We start from the raw sequence: 20,749 nt of genomic DNA, 5'->3' as shown, positions 1-20,749 counted from the left end.
TGAAGGCGAAACAGATGGGCCACCTACAGATTTATCGTTTCTAATCATTTCGAATGCCTCAAGGGTGTTGCTACAGTCACCTGATCTGTGTTTCCAGATATCACTTTTGATTTGTGAAACAAGGGTTTACAGCCCCAACGCAAGCAGTGTGTGGCTAGATGACCAGTCTTTACCAGATTATTAAGATTGTTCGAATGGTCCCGTAAGCGATCACTGAGTCGCCTCCCGTCTAATCAAAATACTCCTTCCCGCAGTCTAAATGAATACGGTACAGCGCTCTTTCGATGCACTAAACAAACTTTTCTTGGTGTTTTTTTTTATTGAAGTACGTCATGGCACTTCTTTGTAGTATTTTACCTTTCGCGCACAAGCTAGACAATTTCAAAAAGGCTGAAAAGACGGCGTCATCGCCAACATGATTCCCAACTTTCTTCATATTACGTCTATAGCTTGGTGCAAGTACGGCATGACAGCCACTTTGTCGTACTGCAGGGCGCTCAACCGTGCGTTGTGCCTATCGCTTATCAGGGACGACGGCGCTTCCTTTCCCTGTGTCAACGCCAAAGATGCTGACTCATTCTGATGCTGATGCATATAGAGCCGTGGCCGCTGACTTCGCCACGGTGCGCACGCACGGTTCTTTCGCCCGAGCAGTGCAGTCACGTGGTTTATTTCGTATTTCGCGGGATTTCCTTATACGCCGGAAAAAATCGTCGCGCAGCCTCTACGTGGCCACAAAGAATTAGTTCAGTCGTTTTCGAATGCCCTCTACAACGTAACGAAACGCACTGGGCTCTAAAGAGAATATTTAAAAAATTGCGTGAGTGATCTTAGTAAATTAACAAATTAAGCACGATATAACAGATTGCCTATGTAGCGCCATATGTCGGCAAACCATGTGTCGTTGGTTTCATTCAGCTGCGCTTATCTAATTTCTTTAAAAAATCCTTGGTTCAAGTCACGTGAAACACCCTGTTTATGCAGGCTCTCCCAGCTAACTTTAGGTAGAGCTTAAAAGTATGCGAATGCCACGTAGCTGGACAAAGAGAGCCAAGCTATTGTTTGCCGTCGATTGGAGATACTCGAACTATTTTTTCCATTCCGCCTATTTAGATTATTAGTCCTAATTATTCAACTTCTAAAATATGGTAATTAGATGAAAAGTGTCAATGGGAAAATTATAGAGCAACACGACAAACTCCCGATACAGCTTTCTGTTGCTCAATACGTGCTACATAAAAGCTTTACGTAGCATGTTTTCACGTATTGCCAGTCGCTCGGCAATCGGCAAGAAGCAGTTGTCTTTTAAGAATGTGCATCAACTTTCCAACTGTAACCTCGCGTTAAACACACATACCTCTCTCTTGAAGAAACACACACACACACACGCACACGCGCAAACGCACACGCACACACACACACAAATAAAGGAAAAACAAGCTTGCACAAACTGCATGATTTACTTCCACTGAAACATGGATTCAAATTTCACATTTTGCTGCAGTTCCAACGATATATATATATATATATATATATATATATATATATATATATATATATATATATATATATATATATATATATATATATATATATATATATATATATATATATATATATATATGCGTGTGTGTGTAGGAGTGATAGAAAGGGAAAAAGGAATCTTCAATGGGAGTATGGTAGCGCGATTCGAAGACGGCACAAAAGATGTGTGTGTCCCTTTGTGTCTTCTTTTGTCCCGTCTTTGAATCGCACTACCATACTCCCCTTTAATAGGCATTACCAACAAGCCCACATTGCAACCCTCGGGAAAAAGGAAGGGTTTCCCGCACCTCCTTCGAAAAATAGTTAGTACGCCACAAGTGTTAAATAATGTGACTTTACAGATACGGTGTGCCACTACACTGCTTGAATGCTAATTGCATTATCGTCGAGAGTCATCGTAAGTTGAGGGCTGCACTTTCTTTTATTAGAAGGACGGGTTTGCTTTTGGAAAGAAATTTACTGGAATAAAATTCAAAACAAAATTATCCGAATCTAAACCATGAGAAAAAATGCAGTGGCGTGATTAAAGATTTTGCGGGTGTCACGAACGGCTCAGAAAGTCGTGTGGGATGCCCTATGTAGTAGGTGTTTGCGAACAGGGATTTTTGATGCCGAGTCGAATACGAATCGAATAGTGCCATAACCAAATCTAATAAAAAATTTAATACTTTTCGAATAGTATTCGAACCATGAACAGTGTCTATTACAATTAATATAAAACAATGTTCACATACCACTGCTCTTCAAGTTATCAAGTTTGCCAGGGCACATTATGAAGCGTTGTTTATTAAAAGCACAAATTACGCATTAGGAGCAACCGAGTATTGTCTTCAGATGGACAGGCTCTTCAGAGTGTGCGATTGATCGCTGTTTTGCCATTCCGTTGCCGCTCATATCCCCGTTCCCATATTGCCCCTCCCTCTAAGAAAGCGCTGACGGTACTGGCCCACTGCCAGTCGGTGCAGTGATTTCGGTCTCAAATTCTTTGCGTCAATATATCCTGAGATGAAAACACACGTGTATATAACGAATGTGTAACACGAATGAACGCTGATTTATAAAAATAGGTGTATGTGCGTACCATTCATCACGATGACCACCGATGAAGAGATAAAATGCGTTCGTACCTTCGTTGGAAATTCTGTGTTACGCGTATGTCGTGTGCTGCACAGCTCTGGTGTGTCATCCACCTTCGCAGATTGGAATGGTTCATCATAGAATGGCTCATAGCGGGAGTTTTCTCTATTACCCAAAATAAGGTTGCGCAATATAATTAATAGCGTCGCCACCGTGCAGGATTTTCTAAAGAGGCCAGCGTACCTAAGCCAGAAGTATCGGCAGATCAATACATAGAGACCTGGAAGTAGATGAATGATGATGATGATGATGATGAAGAAGAAGAAGAAGAAGAAGAAGAAGAAGAAGAAGAAGAAGAAGAAGAAGAAGAAGTAGTAGTAGTAGTAGTAGTAGTAGTAGTAGTAGTAGTAGTAGTAGTAGTAGTACAAGAAGAAGAAGAAGAAGAGGCGGTATTAGAAATAATTAAATGGCGAACAAGAACATGTTACGGACAAATGGCTGGCCTGTCGGCCAAGCTGTTTTTGCTGGCCAGTTGCTCCGGATGTTTCCGGAGAACAGAAAAGTACTCCACACTAATCTGTTAAAGCCCTGCCCAGTTATAACCGTGGAACCCTTATGAACCGAAGCAGTACAAGGAGCTGATTCCTCTTGTTTGTAGACATCCGAGAACCGCGTAACGACACAAGCGGGAAATTTTCATTCACAGCCCCTGACACAATTAAGTTACGTTAAGTTACGTAGGTTAGCTACTGAAAAACAATATTCTTCTACATAAACAGTGAAAATACTCATGCGACAGTGCAAAAATAAGGCATAATTTAGCTAGCAAGTAGCACTTTTCATCTCCAAATACACGTGAAGACACCAATACACTCCAGAATGCCAGTTCTTCAGCTCTTTTCTTCGAGGTACCTTCGGGACCTGGACACCGTTCTTTTATTGATGCTCCTTGTATTTTATGACAATGTTTTCAATATTGGCGCATACTCACCGCCAAAATACTGAGCGCGTATTAGTTATAATAATGAGAGGTTTAGAACAAAGCTGAGAAATTCGGTACAAGAAGGCTGCTTTTCTACTGTTAGATCATGCAAACTTTGTCTCATTGGCTTGTCTGACGTTCAGATGTGCTGTGAACATAAGACAAACTGTAAATATAAGGAAACAGAAACGGGTCTAGCAAAAGATAAGCAGAGAACTCAGGCATTGATCACTATTTTTTTATACACACGCAAAAATTCATTGTTGCTGCCTGGAAGAACAAATTACGGTTATTGTAATGTAATCGCTTTGGTCGCTTTCGAGTGACTTGTTGTGCGTAGAGATGACGGACATTAGCACAAGCCACAAGTTGTCATTTATTGTGTTGAATTACACACCCACCGTTGCAAATATTGTGCATTAAACTCAGTTGCATGCGAAGGCAATGTCTATTTATTGCAGCGAAAACTAAACAGAAGGACAGCGGAATTTTAAAGACGACATTTACGATTGGATGCCACATGCCATTTTATTTCTTAGGAGAAATATTCTACATCTCGCTGGAACTTCGTAGCTTTTCGCCGGGATATCTAGGTGCCTATGGTAACTCAGTCGACCGATGTTTGTGTTCTTTGGCAAATGGCAAGCAGGTGGCCTTACAAAATATGTAATCTTCATAGCGAAACTACGTGTTAATATCAGAATAGCCATGCGTCTTCCTAGTTCATTCCTATAGCGAAGGCATGTAGTATGTGAGAGCTACATTTCAGTTGCTGATGCAGTTCTGATGCATCGCGCGTGTGCAAAACTTATGGATGGCAAGAGTTACATAGCACTCTTCCTATACAGCTTGAAATATAAGACGTTTGTTTTTCGAAGGCTAGCAGATAGAAAAGTGATGAATTTGACTTTCAAACAGCAGAAGGATCGACATTTGGGCGAGTTGGTACTGGTTGACCATCTTGAAGGGGCAGCGTGAAAAGACGAAGACAGAAGGCAGGAACACACAGGACAGCGCTGAACTCACAACTAACTTTATTCGAAGGCATACATACACTTATGTACACAACTCATAGCCACGTGCTCTCCCATCTATGGCGTCATTATCAGTGCGCGGGCAAATAAACACTAAAACCATTTAATCTAATGCTACGCTATGAAGCGGCGTGAAACACCAAAAGGAACTAAATCCGCCACTGTAGGAGGGAGGAGGAGGAATAAACTTTTATTGTAGAACCAGCACTTTATGATGGCCGGGCCTAAGCCTCCCACGAAGGGACGTCGAGGGCTTGCCTCGCCGCCGCCTCGCGGGCGTGCTGGGTCGCCCAGGTTTGGTCGTCGAGGGCGGAGCTCCGCAGAGCCTCATGCAACCTCGACGAGAGAGTCGTGGTGTTAGTCTGTGCGTACTGTGCTGGGCACTCCCATAGCATATGCGGAAGTGTAGCCGGGTGAATTCCACAGCACCGGCAGTTGGGGGTAGTATAGACGTCCGGAAATATAAGGTGGAGGCGGGCGGGTGAAGGGTACGTGTTTGTTTGTAGTAGACGCAGGATGGTAGCCTGCGCCCGGCTGAACTTTGGGTGAGGTGGGGGGAAGATTCGGCGACTCAGGTAAAAGGCCTTAACAAGATCGTTATAAGTTGTCAGACTGTCCCTGGTGTCCAACTCATCTCCAGTGACTCCGGCGCGGTTGACTAGGCCTCGCGCAATGGAGTGGGTGACCTCGTTGAGATTGGGGAGGTGTGGGTGGACAGGGCCCGCATGGCCGGGATCCATGTTAGGGAGATTATGCTGTCTTGAGAGTGTGGTGCCTGGCAGAGGATGCGAAGAGCTTGGGGACAAATACGCCCTTTGCTGAAGTTAGTAACGGCTGAGCGAGAGTCACACACTATTGTGTGACAGGTGGGATCTAAAGTGGCCAGGGCGATGGCCACATCTTCAGCCGTCTCTGCAGTGGGGGTAGTGACGCTGCAGGCATGGTGTAGGGCTCCATCGCGTGTGGCAATGGCCACAAATCGTGTGCCATGGGAGTATCGGGCTGCATCAACAAATGTGATGCCAGGTACGTTGGCAAGGGCTTTTATGATAGCTCCGGCCCGAGCTTGGCGCCGGGCCCTGTTATATTCAGGGTGCATATTTCTAGGGATAGAATCTATGTAGGAGGGAATGCATTTATTTGGTGGTGGCAGTACATTAGCCAACCGAGTGAGCTGAAAGGTAGGTTTCTTCCGATGAAGACTAGTACGGGAACCAAAGTTATGCGGACGGTGCAAGCGGTCGGTGAACACAGTCTGTTTGCTATGTCCATACTGTCTTGAGGTCTTAAAGTGGAGTGTAATGTGTTGAAGTAGCATTGGTTCCTTTGAAATGTCATCATAACATAGCTCAAGACGGCTACCGCTACTGTCTTTATATTTATTCTGTGCCGCAGGAATCATTCCTATGCTTTTAGTGTTATGTGCCTAAAGAACGCGTGCGAAAGCTTCTTTTGTTTTTCCTCAATATAGGAAGTTAGCATAAGCTCGAAAATAGAGTGCTCATCAAAGTGAGGCTTCGATGGAAAAAACAAATGTCAGCACTTCCGCGAACCTTGAGGTGCAGCATCCTCGTGCTGGTTGGTGCATGAGAACTGGAAGCAAAAGAGACGATGGGATGACGCAATGTGCGTGGTTTGGATTGTTGGTACATCTTATTTCTATTTATTTTTATTTATACATACTGCAGCTCACACATTGAATCATAATGATGCGAAGGTAACTGAAACCGCACAGTGTACGAGATTAGTGCAACACAAAAATGCAATATTTACAGGGTGGGCACGAGTACAATACTGACAGAGGTAGCACCCCTGTCCTGTGTTGGTTGAAACCAACAACAGTCATTAGCGGAGCAGTGGGAAATCCAGTTCGCGAGCTAGGACCTGGGAGTCCAGAGGACAAAAAAAATTAAATTATGGGGTTTTACGTGCCAAAACCACTTTCTGATTATGAGGCACGCCGTAGTGGGGGACTCCGGAAATTTCGACCACCTGGAGTTCTTTAACGTGCACCTAAATCTAAGTACACGGGTGTTTTCGCATTTCGCCCCCATCAAAATGCGGCCGCCGTGCCCGGGATTTGAACCCGCGACCTCGTGCTCAGCAGCCTAACACCATAGCCACTGAGCAACTACGGCGGGTAGTCCAGAGGACAGGCCTCTAGCAAGTCCACAGGGAGGCCAAGGCCAGTGAAGCCCTAAACTAGGGGAGCAACCTATCACTCGTTCACCCCTTTCCCCTGCTGCCTGTCTTAATAAAGTTTACTACTACTACTGCTACCCAACTCTTTTCATTCTAAAGCGTTCACGTGGGAATGGTTATCAGTGCCCCATACCCAAACTACATTGCGTGAATAATTTTTGACTAATCTCCTTGGAGATCTAGGTGATATGCAGAAAACTGACCAATATTAAGCTACTCTTAATCTGCATTGACGGAGTTACCAGACCACATCATTTCGAACAGCAAGTTAGTTTGAGAAATCGTTTCGGCATCTTGTGAGAAAATTAGTCTGCCATTTTTTCCTCATTTCTTGCAGGATAAAGCTGGCCGAAGCAAGAAATACTGAACAAAATTCCAACTACCTTGCTTCGGATTGTGACGTTTTCACCGATGTATTTAGTGCACCGCCTTACCAGTTAAACGTGTTTTGTAATTTGGATTTTTTTTTTGCTGCTGCTGCTGTTGTTCAGGATGACGAGAGCATTCAAAGAATAACGCCCGGCAAGAATTTTAATAAGCCACGCGTGACCACTATCACGAGCAAGCCACGGGCGTGAAGGAAAGAGGTCAAGTAGTGGTCATGCGAAGCCTAACGCAGAGCTTGTGTTTTAACGCACTGAAACGCTGCCGCAAACTCGGGCAGCGCCTTGACGGGCTCATTGCAGCGTTGGCTTGTATCGCCGTACAGCACGTCCACGTGGTTGCCGCTGGAGCACAGAGCGTAGCAAGAAGCCACGAAAAAGAGCCTGTCTTGCGCGAGGCTCGACTCTTTGGCGTATGCACTGCCTGTGTTTCGAGCAATGCCGAGCCTGTAGGCAGCCAGGCTTGCCAGGAGAGCCTTCAAGTCCACGTAGTTTGGCACCCACTCATGTGGCGCAGGGGAAGTGTCGCTGGTCTCCTGAATGTTTTCGTTTCGAATCCCTTGCTTGCGAAGGGCGTTCACGTTGACGAGATGATCGTGGTACAGGCCCCTGAGCACTTCATCAGCGAGAAGTCGTCCGGCGCCGCCGTAGTTAACGGCCGCCGGAAAGTCTGAATGGAACAGCGGGAACACAAAGTAGTTTTCGGCGACCGTGAGCGCACCGTGGAAGCTCCATCGGTGGCGAAGAAAGGAACCCGGCTTGAGAACGTTCGTGACGTCTCGCTCCAGGAGGCGCCAGCGCCCGTTCATCAGGTTCAACCAGTGGACGAAGAAGCGAGCTCCGCGCGACGGTTCTGGCAGCACGCTTGCCAAGAAGGTCTCGTTGTTCCACGGTACAATGGCGCCCGGGGCCCAAAGCTGGAGCAAGGCCTCCTTGTGGCGCACCACCACGTCATCGAGAACGTCCCGCACGTCCCGAACGACATCCTCGGCGCCTCGGTGCTTCGGGAACAAACTGAGCCACCCGATGCCCACCGCGCTTTCGACCTGAATCAGGCAGCGTCGCCGATGCGCCGACGGAGGCAAGCCAGCAAGCTCCAGCGTGGCATCCGCGATCTCTCGGCTAGCCATCCAGCCCAACTCGTGGGCAACGCGAAGGCCTAGGCTTAGCGTGAGCGCCTCTCGCGTATCGGAGTCGAGTCCCAGTAGGTAGACGACGGACCGAAGCAGGCCGGCGTTTTCCACTTGCACGATGTCCCGAGCCGAAAAGCGGCGTGCCCAGATGAAGTACTCGTTCAACAGGAGCAGCAGCCGTCCAGCAGCAATGCCCGGGGTTGCCGTGTTTGTGAGGTTGCGGATTGACATGCCCACAATCCTCGAATCCGGCTCGGCCATCGCGGGGCCCAGCACCTGAAGTGTCAGCCGGTTCATTGCCTCTATTTTGGCGATGACCTCGTCTTCGACCGCTTCGGAAGCATCGAATAGCCGTAACATGGCTCGCACGTAGCGCCGGTACCGGAGCGATGCTGCTGTCTTCGCTGGTTGACCGGCGAACGCCCGCGTGGTGGCAATCCAGGCGTGAAAGGCAGCGCTGTGGCCAATCTTTAGCACGGGCTCCCCGGTCCCTCCGCGAAGAGGAGCCAGTTCGAAGCTCACGTGGAACCACAGATGCACGTTCCAGTTGCCAGACAGATCGAGCAGAATCTCTAGGAGATCCCAGCGAGACGTCTTTGGCCACGGGAGATGGCGCGCGGCCATGAACCTTTTGAGGTCGGGCAAGCTGCTCTGCGAAAGCTCCATGCACGACTTGGCAAGGCCGGCTACCTTCTTCTCGACGCTCGACGCCGAAGGCGCTGCGAAATGCTGGCTGCCGCCGTGTTCGCTGCTCCACTCGATGGCTTTAAGCGCGCGACCGTACATCGCATCTTCCGCTGCATCCACGACGGACAGCAGGTGGTGTTGGCGTTTCCACCCATCGCAGACGAAGCGGTAGAAATTTCGGCACGGGTCTTGAGATCGATTAATCGAAAGCGCTATAGTGGCCATAAACTTCTGGCATGCCGTTTCATGGCAGCCAGAAAAAAGTGGTAGATCCGCGTGTTCTGCGTGCGACGTCCGGGGGCTTGCGCAGAGAAGGCCCTGGTCCTTGACGCGAATCCACAGCATCGATCCCAGGTAGAGGAGAAAGGCGATGGAAAAAATGACGGCCATCGCCTCCAGGATGATCACGTGCCTGGGGTTCATGCGCCAGTTTGCTCGAATGACGACTACATTAGCCTCCGCGTGTTCCTGCGGGTAGGAAATGCAAAGTGAAAAGCTTGCACCTTATTGATTGCAGCCGTGAACCTCTGATAAAGCGTCTAGAATATTGCTTTAACTATATTCATCTAGCTTTGAGTTTAAATTTCCTATAGTGCGCCGAAATGCTGTCTGTCGCTATAAGAACACGTACCATCCTAAGAAATACAAACAGGTTGCTACAGTAGGTTAAACACACCTGCAGCCTGATTATGGTTCTGGCTATACACTTCTGCTTCAGGTTCCCAAGCTAAAGTGACAGCACCAGTTTCAGTGCAAACGCGTTGAGATAAGTGTTTTCCGGAAAGGCTGTAAAGGCGTTCAGAAAACCCACGCTGTAGTCACAAATATGGCGTTAAGCTCGTCGTTGGCACGCGGCGACGCGAGAGTAGCTCGATCCTAACAACATCCGGAGTAACCCTATGCTACGATAGTGCCCCTGTATGTGCTACAGGGACGCTATCACTATTGAGGACGACGCAACGAGCTATGGAAAGAAGAATGATAGGTGTAACGTTAAGGGATAAGAAAAGAGCAGAAATTGGGTGAGAGAACAAATGCGAGTTAATGACATCTTAGTGTAAATAAAGAAAAAGAAATGGCCATGGGTAGGACATGTAATGAGGAGGGAAGATAACCGATGGTCATTAAAGGTTAAGGACTGGATTCCAAGGGAAGGGAAGCGTAGCAGGGGGCGGCAGAAAGTTAGGTGGGCGGATGAGATTAAGAAGTTTGCAGGGACAAGATGGCCACAATTAGTACATGACCGGGGTTGTTGGCGAAGTATGGGAAACGCCTTTGCCCTGCAGTGGACGTAACTATGCTAATGATGATGATGATGATGATGTGCTACTGGACCGTAGCAGGATCACTGTGTTACGGATGCAGATTGCGTCTACGGATACATCGACTTGTCAATTACATGAATCAGAGCGTATAGCCATAGGGTTTAAACTTCGCAATATTAAGACAACCCGGATTGAAGGAAAAGTACAACTTTGTCTTTCTTTATAATTAAAACATGTCGCTGTAATGCGCCGCGAACCGCTCTTATAAACCTGTCTTTACGCAAGAGAGTTCCCGTCATGCCGCGTGTTGTCATAGAGTGCATGCTTCTTCGAAAGGCGTAATCACCCAGCCTGCTTCCCTTCTGCTAACTCAACCTGCGTTTCTTACACTGCTTGGATTAAGTCATTAACCCAATGCCAAGAAGTGCGACTCTCGTTTGAAGTTGCTGATCACAACCGCAGCGTGTGAGTTCTCAGCGAGTTCGTAATGTCTAGACAAACGCCCTCTCATGCGTTGCCAAAATGGAACTACTGTGGCCGAAACGAGTTAAACCACACTGAGTAAATACGACTGAAACATACGGATCTATATCTTCTGCCTGATCTTCTGACTGACTGAGTCATCCTGTGCAAGGCACAATGTTGCTGTCAGACTCGCGAGAATTGGGTTCGTGTAAGCACGTACGGCAGATGGAGACGCGGCGTGACCTCGCCTGTACAGCGCCTGTCGGGTTTTCGCAAGTTAGCCTACAGATAGTATAGGAGAGAACAAGGACCCCACGGGAGAGAAGTGCTCCCACAGTCCTTATAAGGACTCTGGGAACACTTCTCTAACGTGTGGTCCTTGGTTTCTATTAACGCTATAGCGCTAATAGAAATACCAGTTCTTATCCAACTTTGGGGCTTGGCATTTCCACACGACTAGAATTACATGCACATCGCTAGCGGGTAGAGTCAGAAGTCGGATTGACTTAGAGCGCCACGACCGCGCTTACACACTTCTTTCCGATCGTGTTGAGCGATTCACCCCGAGCATCCTTCGCAGTCCGGCTGACAGCCCAGGCCGACGCTGTATACCTGGGACTGACCTGCTATAGCGGTCGCGTAGACCCGAGTACCGGATCTCGTCTCGACAAGGCGACTTGCCTCGATTTTATTTATTTATTTATTTATTTATTTATTTATTTATTTATTTATTTATTTATTTATTTATTTATTTATTTATTTATTTATTCATTTCCTCAAAGGTCTCTGTTGAGACATTACATGAGGGAGTGGGGAGTTAGTGACAAAGAGATACTACAAATTACAAAGGGATATTTCCGATGAGTCGCTTGAATGCAAGTGGGTCGATGATAGTGGCAACTTCGGCGGGCAGGCCATTCCAGTCTCGTGCTGTGCGCAGAAAAAATGATTGATGAAAAAATGATGACTACGTAAGCCTATCCGCCTGCACGGTCCGATCGAGACAAGTCAACCCGCGTGCTACTGCTAAGCCTACTCGTACTGACCCGCTGTATATATACACGTGTGCGCCCGCTGCGCAGCAATCGCACACCTGCGCATGCGCCAGCTATCGTCTGTTTCCGATTTCTCACCTGTGCTGCCGGAGCCGGATCCGGCAACGCGCAGGCAGGCGTCGCTGAAGAATCGAGCGCGGTGTCTGCGCCATCGCCGTGGGCGGCTGCATCTGCCGCCTGCCGCGCCGCCGCCTGCATCTGGCGCACCTGAAGGAGTTCGTCCAACTCGAGGCCCTGGAAGCCCGGTCGTCTCGTCGGACCCGTGGTGAGCCTCGAACCGCCTAACGCGTTCCGGTCTGACTCCGAGGAGCTCGAGCTGCTGCTGCTTCCGCTGGAGGAAGTGCTCGCCCCAGTGTCGGCCATCACTTCGTTCTTGAACTCAACCCTGTCTCCTACACGCCTGCCTGTGAAAGCGGTCCCTGACTGTCAGCAAGAGCGAGACAAGCCTGCAAGCGTCCAGCTGCTCTTGCTCTGTCGTTCCGCTCGTGAGGCACCCGCCGCAGCTGCTGCTAATTCTAAGCCCGCGTGAAGAACACGTACTCACGATGGGGATTGCCTACACCAAAAGGTCAAAACGACGATGACAAAGAAGTAAGTCAGGCAAGAAATGCAGATAATCGATGTTCATCATCATTATCATAATTGTCAGCCACTTTCATGTCCTCTGCAGGACGAATGCCTCTCCCTACGATCTCCAATTACCCATGTCCAGCGCCAACCGATCCGAACTAACGCCCGCGAATTTCCTAATGTCATCGTCTCACCTATAGTATTCTGTCGTCCTCAACTGCGCCTCCCTTCACTGGCGCCGATTGTGTAACCCTAATGGTCAACCGGTTCTTTACTCTAAGCATTACATGACCTGCGTAGCTCAATTTGTTGCTCCTAATGTCAGTTAGAATGTCGGCTATACCCGTTTGCTCCTTTATCTGTCTCTTAACGTTACGCCTAACATACTTCGTTCCATCGCTCTTTGCACTGTCATTAAGTTCTCAAGCTTTTTTATCATAAAACAGGACGTACGGCTTGAAGGACAGGGACTGCCAGAGACAACATACGTAGCGCTGACTTTCAACAATATTTTATTGTGTTGCCACATCGTGTGTACAAGAGGGGACATGCACAGAAAAGGGTGTGTTCCAACAGCAAGTTACAGTGCTAAGAACATGGTCACTTGAAAAAGACTAACATTACAATTTCTATCTGTTGAGATACAAGACTTCGCTAGGGGTCAGCGCCATAAAGGGTGGACTAACACAGCACCCAGTTTTCTGATGAACTCAGTTTCTATAATTTCCCTGGTGAGCTGTGAGCTGTGTCTCGCTAAGACTTCCGTATCTTCAAAGAGGGGCACGCAACCGAAGCTCCGGCAATGGATGCCGAAGTGGCCTTGAACACTGGTATGGACGTTGCTATTGGCGGCGAGGAGTTACGGAGCCGCCATCTATCGGAAGTGCCTCGCAGGCGTAGTATGAGGGATCACGCGGCGCGCTCCTCATAGGTTTTGCTGTCAGTGCTCACTGAAAACACCACGCACGAGCTCCCCTGGACATTTGTGTAAGTACTTTCGAAACCAGAGAAGTTTTTTACTGCCTAAATAATAATCTTGGGCAAACTGAAAGCACAGAATCGTTTACAGACGCTATCTCTTTACCGAATACGTACAGTGAATGCCACTGCGCGCGGTGGCCATGATGGAGTCTCCCGAACCGGCTTCTTTCGTGAAAGGTATGTAAAAGCTGAGAGCAAACTATGTAAAATACGTTCTTATAGTGTTCGTATAACTAAATGGAGCATGATAGAATGAAGCCTCAATGCAGCGATCGCACAGATTCGCAGCGACCGACTGCGCGTCTGCATGCTTGTCCGCGCAATGTTTCGCTTTCGCCGCGCGCGCGTTTTGGCACCGGGCCATGAGCTTTAGGCCGCAGAATATGAGCATTTGACAGTATACAAGCAACCATTGTTGCATGGGCACTATCAGAGCTGTTCAAAAATAATTTCATTGTAGAGACTTCGACGCCTACGGGGACTATGATGTGCTGTCGCGACGATTCAATCTTTTTCCTTCTAAATTGTTGGACGTTTCAATATTATTTCTCGAGTTGCATCGCACGGTATGTTTATCGGTGTTCTCAGTGTGCGACTTCCCGCTGCTTTTTTTTTTGTAATCCAGTGCTTTAATTCATAACACAAACATGACCATATGCCATGCTTTTTTTAATGTGCTTCTTACAGACCCCTTTCCACTCCAGTGAACTTTCCAGTATCTATAGCATCGACAAGTTCATAGACCAAACTGTCATGACATTAGTCGGGCAGTGACTCGGGCGAGCGTCTCAGTGCGCGTTTTCTGAACATCGCAGACCCGGCGCCGTAGCAGAAATATTCCTCGCGTTTGTCCTGTCGATAACGTCGAAAATTTGCTGAGCCCATGCGACGTGCGTCCGCTCGCTTCGACACTTCTTTCAACGCAGCTGATCGTCAGGACCACGAGGATACCACCTTCGAGCCGGTAGGCCCATTTTTGGACTTTTTATCGGACTTCGAAGATCTCCGACGTGGCCGGGGAGCTAAGTCTCGCGTTAGGCTTAGCCACACCCGACACCCGGGCGGGCACCAAGTAGGTCAGAGCCACAAGGCATCGACTGAAATGCATCCCCGGGGCGCTACCAACCCTGTGACAAGCAATTTTATGGCCGGGCCAGCCCAAAACCCGACAGTATTCCAAGATATGGAGGAGGCGCCCGCCACCACGCACTCGAGCAGGGAGGAAGCGGGCACCGGAGCCGCAGAAGAGCACCTCATGCAGCAGGACGCCACGGGCGAGGCGAGCCGGCAGCAAGACGAGGAAAAAAACTGGCAAATCTACCATTTCAGGCGGCAGAAAAAGAATCTCAAGCGCGCTACAGAGAGCGACGTCATATTGAAGACGAGAGGATCCCAAGCCACGGAGAACAAAAATTGGAGGACGCTTAAGCTCCGCCTTCAAGAGTGGAACGTGACAGCGTTCCTGTCGACCCGCCAAGGGGCGTAAGACAGTGGGCTACGGCACAGCGACTACGCGCCCCGCATCGGACGCGGTGAGCTTCGAGCAGCGCCGCGTTCGGCGCGGCAACGAAATGTGCGCCTGAGCAAGCGACGCACGCCTGAGCCTTAGAAACAGCTCGTTTCTAAGGCAACACCGCATTCACTAGAGACGCTTTTGTACCGCTTTGAGGCATCGAACTCGTGGCTGAGTGGTAGAGTCTCCGTCTCACATTCCGGAGATCCTGGTTCGATTCCCACACAGCCCATGTTGCAAGTTGTTTTTTATTCATGAAGTGCCTGCCGGGATTTATCGCTCACGGCCAACGCCGCCGACACCGCCGCCGACGACACCGGCTTTTCTGCGACACGAGCTCCTTAACGCTGTCGCGTTAATAACAAGGTGACGCTGGCAGCCGCAGCTGGCAGCGGCATCACGCAAGACGGCGCGACGGGAGCGCCGCAGCAACAACAACAACAAAAGATGGGAGCGCCGCGGAAGCCGAGGCAGAGGCTGCCACCGCTGCCGACGGACGACGCAACCATCATCATCCGGCCCAGAGGGGGGCTGAAAATCAAGGACATGAAACCATATCAAGCAACGCAAGCCATCATAGAGGCCCGCGGGATGAAATTCAAGGATGAAGACTTTCTGGTCAGGCTCCGACCAGGGTCCAACATCGTCATCGCAAGTGCTTCCAAGGAAGAAGTTGCGGACGTCATCAGGAAGATGAAGTACCTCCCATAGAGCGGCATCATTTACGAAGTAAACGCTTACGTGGCCATGCCTGGGGACGTAAAGCGGGCGGTAATCCACGGGCTACCGATTGGACTACCATGTGAAATGATGGAATCCAATATGCGACTACGTACTCAAGGGGTGGAGATCCTGGCGGCAAAGATGCTGGGCAAGTCGGAGACGGCGCTAATCACCTTCGACGGCCCATCATTGCGAAGTGGGTCATCTTCAGCGCAGTAAAATACAAGACATACAGACCAACCAGACAGTTTTGCTACGTGTGCGGCACGCAAGGACACCGTTCGGACGTCTTCCCAACGCCGGGAGCGAGAACCTGCAGTCAGTGCAGAGCAAACAACTAAGTTGAAGGACATCAGTGCCAACCAAAGTGCCTGGTATGTGGCGGCGAACACGTCACCTGTACCCGGGACTGCCGGACGCACCTCAAGAACAACGACGAGCTGCGAGGACGAGCCCCACAGAAAAGCCGAGGGCTGAGCCGGAGCCATAGGTGCCGTCCCAGGTGGCTGAGCTCGGAAGGAGAGCAGAGCTGCTCGCGGCCGCCGGGGCTACAGCGAAACGCGGAGCCGGGACCGGAGCCAGTCCAGGGACAACTCCCTCCCACCGCTGGGGCCACCACCCGCAGCCAAAGGGCAGTGGAAACAGCAGACAAAACCACAACAACAACAAAAGAAGGGCGGAGTTAAGGTAAGCTGGGGGGCAGGCCCTCCTAAATCACTGTTTCCGCACTCGGATAATAACAATAACGACAACGAACTTAAACAACTAAGGGAAGAAAACAAGGCTCCAAGGCGAGAACTAGAGCAGAGTAGGAAGAAAACAGAACAACTAGACGAGAGAATCAAAGAACTAATCAGGGAACTGCGAGAGCAAAGAGTGGGTAGCCTGCCGCGACAGCAGACTCCATCTCCAGCTATGGAGCAACAGCCACAGCAGCCGGAAAAGGGAACCATAGAAATGCAAATGCAATCCTTCATGCAAAAAATGAAGAAGCAAATGAATTTGATGCTACAAAAGATCGCAATGCAAGATCAAAGTTTTCGCAACTACATAAAAAATCAAAATACGCAAAAGATAACAAATGAGGCTAGAGATAGGCTCTATCACAAAAAGAAGTTTCGGCACCGAAAACCAAAGTATAACAACCAACGATAAACCAACATGGCTAGACACAACACATTAGATATATGACAGTGGAGCTGCAGAGGCTACCGCAAAAAGCAAGGCCCGCTGCAGCAATTCATAAATTCACAGTTAAGTCTTGCTGACATAATCGCGCTGCAGGAGACAAGCACCGTGCCGACACTCAAGGGATACACGTGCCAAGAAAAAGATCGCACGGCCACCTTAATTAGTGAACAACTAGTCGCCATAGCACACGATGAGATTCCGGACACGCGGATAGAACATATCGTGACAGAGATAATTCCAATGAAAAAGGGAAAACAAAAAAAGCACTTTTATCATAAACTTATACAGTCCACCGCGACAAAATGACGGGGATTTTCAGGAACCTTTCATAGGAGCCAGCAAGCTAGCGAAATCCAACACCCTGCTTATAATGGGCGCGTTTAATGCCATGGGGCAGAGCTTGGGATATCAAAAAGACACTAAGAAGGGAACGCAAGTTAGCGACGCAGCAGAAGTCACAAGCTGCACCCTCTCAACGGACGCAAACCAACTAACGCGTCTAGGCAACAGCGTTAGTCCCGACACATGCCCAGACCTGACATACGTCAGGGGAGCTAGGCAAGCCACGTGGGAGAACCTGCTGGAGAACCTGGGTAGCGACCATTATATTATAAGAACGCAAGTGTCAGCAGAGAACATCAAGCGCAAGATAGGAACAGCCAAAATAACGGACTGGAACGCTTTTCGCAAAGAATGCAAGCACATGGAGGGGGCGATAACCTCCATAGAGGAATGGTGCAAACAACTTAAGGAAATACAGCAACAATACACCCAGGAGGTCGAAAGGTCAGAGCAAACACCGGAGGTGGACTCGCGACTCCTCAGGCTATAGGAGGCAAGGCGTGGACTAACAAAAAGCTGGAAGAAACAACGACTAAATAAGAAGCTAAAGAAGAAGATAGCAGAGGTTACCAAGGAGAAAGAGGAATACGCAGCCCAACTCACACGACAAAGCTGGCAGAAGTTTAGCGAATCGCTGAATAGAACCGTCAGCACCGCAAAGACCTGGCGTATCCTCAAGGCTCTAATGGACCCAACCAAGACCAAGTCAGAAAGTAACAAGGCCATCCAAAGGCTAGTACACCAATTTGAAGGGACAGAAGAAGAGCTACTGGAAGAAGTCCGTGTAAAGTGCTACGGGCAAGATAAACCCGAAGCGTACACGGAGAGATACCGAGGCGAAGAAAACCCCGACCTAGACACACCCATCACCAGGGAGTAAGTTTTCGCAGCAGTTAAGGCATCGACCCGGAACACAGCAGCAGGTGCGGAGAAGATTAGGAACGCATTAATCCGCAACCTAAGTGATGAGGCGGTCACACAGCTGACGAATTTCCTCAACACACATTGGGAAGCGGGGACACTGCCAGAGGAATGGAAACATGCGGAAGTAGTTATGATCCCCAGCCAGGGAAAAAACCTAGTAGTAGAAAACCTACGGCCGATATCACTCACTTCGTGCCTTGGCAAGTTCTACGAGCGAATCGTGACAAGGAGGCTACAACAAAATATGGAAGACGAAGATCTGTATCCCCACAGTATGTTCGGCTTTCGCACCAAATTATCAACCTAAGACGTCCTACTACAAATAAAAGAGGGGCTTCTAAGCAACATCCCCTACAACGGAGAAAACATAATAATGGCACTCGATGTCAAAAGAGCGTTCGACAACGTCAGCCATGCGGCCATCCTCAAGGGACTGGACGATCTCAACAGCGGACGAAGAATCCACGGCTACCTGACAGCGTTCCTATCAAGCAGAACAGCCATGGCGGGGTTAGGAGACCTGCGGACAGACAAGTTCCACACGCCTAACAATGGAACCCCCCAGGGATCCGTGATCTCACCGATCCTTTTCAACATTGCAATGATTGGGATAGCCCGGAAGCTGGAAGAGATCGACGGCATACATCACGCCATTTATGCCGACGATATCACCATCTGGACTAACCAAGGCTCGCTCAGCCAAAAAGAAGAACGACTACAAGCCGCAGCAACATGTGTGGAAGAATGTGTTAGGGAAAGAGGCCTCGCCTGATCGACGGAGAAGTCGGAGCTCCTGCGAGTCAGAAGAGGAAAACGCTCGGAAGAACAAATCAGCGTCACCCTAGAAGGACAAAAAATACCAGAAAAAGAAGCCGTCAGGATTCTGGGAATGTGGGTGCAAAGTAATCAACGCTGCACACACACCATAAACCTACTCAAGCAAGCGACGGCACCGGTGGCACGTATGATCACCCGCGTCTCGCAAAAAAGAAGCGGCATGAAGGAGGAAGATACAGTCAAGTTGGTTAAGAGTCTCATAATCAGCCGGATTACGTACGCCCTCCCATATTACAACACAAACAAAGGCGAACGGGACCAGGCCGACGCCATCATAAGGAAAGCATTCAGAACAGCGCTTCAACTGCCGGCCAACACCTCGACAGAGAAGCTGCTGGCACTCGGACTCCACAACACGTTCGAGGAGCTCAAAGAAGCACAATTAGGGTCGCAGCTACTCAGACTCCAGCAGACTACCACGGGCAGAAAGCTCCTAAAAAAACTGGGGCACAAAGAACTTGAAAGGGAAGAACAAAGAACGGCAAACCTACCCGATGAGTATCGCAGTACCATCAAGGTAGGGTCCCTGCCAAGAAACATGGACCCAAATTTACACACAGCCAGGCGGAACGCTAGGTCAAAGTATGTAGAAAAGTACCTAGCAACCAAGGCGAACACGGTATACACGGACGCCGCGGTCTATCCTCGAGAACTAAGGGAAACAGAACAAAGAGTCGTCGCGGCAGTAACAGACTCGGACTATAGGGAAATAGCTTGCGCGTCGGCACGCGATTGTACGGTAACCGAGGGAGAGGAAATGGCTGTTGCTCTAGCAGCTGTGGAGGGCTACCGCACAAATAGATCACTTATAATTCTAACAGACTCCAAGGAAGCATGCCGAAAGTACATTAACGGCAGAATCGGTCTAAAAGCGCTCCAAATCTTCCTCCGTGCTGGCCAACAGAATAAACGCATTAGACGCACCATCTTTTCGGCACCGGGGCACACTGAGATTGAGGGCAAGACAGGGTTGGTAGGATCACTCGCGAGCATACAAACCGAGCGGACCTAAACAGAGATCCTGAGGACTTCATGACACTGACCCCAACGTACTCTGACATACTAAATTACCATAGAGGGACGAGGATCAGATATCCCCCGCCTCACAATACACTCACTTAACAACAGGCAGTTTACTGGCGAAAGCTGCAGACAGGAACTTTCCCAAATTTACATATACTATGCAAAATATTCCCAAGTCAATACAGGGACACATGCCCATGGTGTGGCGCAATACCCACACTTTATCACATCACATGGGAGTGCACTACGAATAAGGGATTCCACAAAATAGAAAATCCGAGTGCGGAGTAGTGGGAGAGCGTGCTCTCCAGCGGCGACCCTAACCTCCAACGGAGGCTGATGGATCATGCCCGACGAGCAGCCACGCTCAGTGGTGCCTTGGAATAGGGGCGCCAACCATGCAGGCCGTAGATCGGCACCAACCAATAGAAGATGAAGACATCCGGCCCGACCGCTCAATTACTCTTTCTAGAGCAATAAGGTTTCCTTCCTCCTCCTCCTCGTACCTTCGTTTAAAATTCTGTGTCGCTTCTTTGTCGTCTCCTACACAGCATCGCTGGTCATCCATCTTCGCCGATAGGTATGGCTCATGGTATCTTTGTTCCTGTACCTATCAGGTCTCTATCACACATAAGGTTGCGCAATATAATTAATAGCATCGCCACAGTGCAGGATTTTCTATAGAGGCCATCGTACCTAAGCCAGAAGTAACGGCAGATCAATACATAGAGACCTGGAAGTAGGCGAATAATGATGATGATGATGATGATGATGATGATGAAGCAGAAGAAGAAGAAGAAGAAGAAGGAGGAGGAGG

At 49.0% G+C, this 20,749-nt stretch overlaps 1 protein-coding gene and 1 long non-coding RNA gene across 3 annotated transcripts in view; one reads left to right on the top strand and one right to left on the bottom strand.

Moving 5' to 3' along the window:
* LOC139061168 (uncharacterized) overlaps positions 1 to 20,749 on the top strand; it is an 83,754-nt gene that overhangs the window by 3,439 nt on the left and 59,566 nt on the right. The gene's annotated exons all lie outside the window — the stretch shown is intronic.
* LOC139061164 (endothelin-converting enzyme-like 1) lies at positions 7,347 to 12,377 on the bottom strand. Of its 2 annotated transcripts, none has more exons than XM_070540794.1 (2): positions 12,036 to 12,377; positions 7,347 to 9,511 (listed from the first exon to the last, which is right to left on the bottom strand). In XM_070540794.1, exons 1-2 carry the CDS (start codon positions 12,189 to 12,191, stop codon positions 7,451 to 7,453), a joined length of 2,217 nt encoding a protein of 738 aa, XP_070396895.1. In that variant the 5' UTR covers positions 12,192 to 12,377; the 3' UTR covers positions 7,347 to 7,450. The 2 variants fall into 2 exon arrangements, with proteins under 2 accessions (XP_070396895.1, XP_070396894.1); XM_070540793.1 differs by having other exon boundaries at positions 11,907 to 12,376.

Source organism: Dermacentor albipictus, chromosome 6 (assembly GCF_038994185.2).
Source record: "Dermacentor albipictus isolate Rhodes 1998 colony chromosome 6, USDA_Dalb.pri_finalv2, whole genome shotgun sequence".
Taxonomy (NCBI): domain Eukaryota; kingdom Metazoa; phylum Arthropoda; class Arachnida; order Ixodida; family Ixodidae; genus Dermacentor; species Dermacentor albipictus.
Note: the sequence above shows the minus strand (reverse complement) of the source record. Positions and strands in the feature narration are given on the sequence as shown.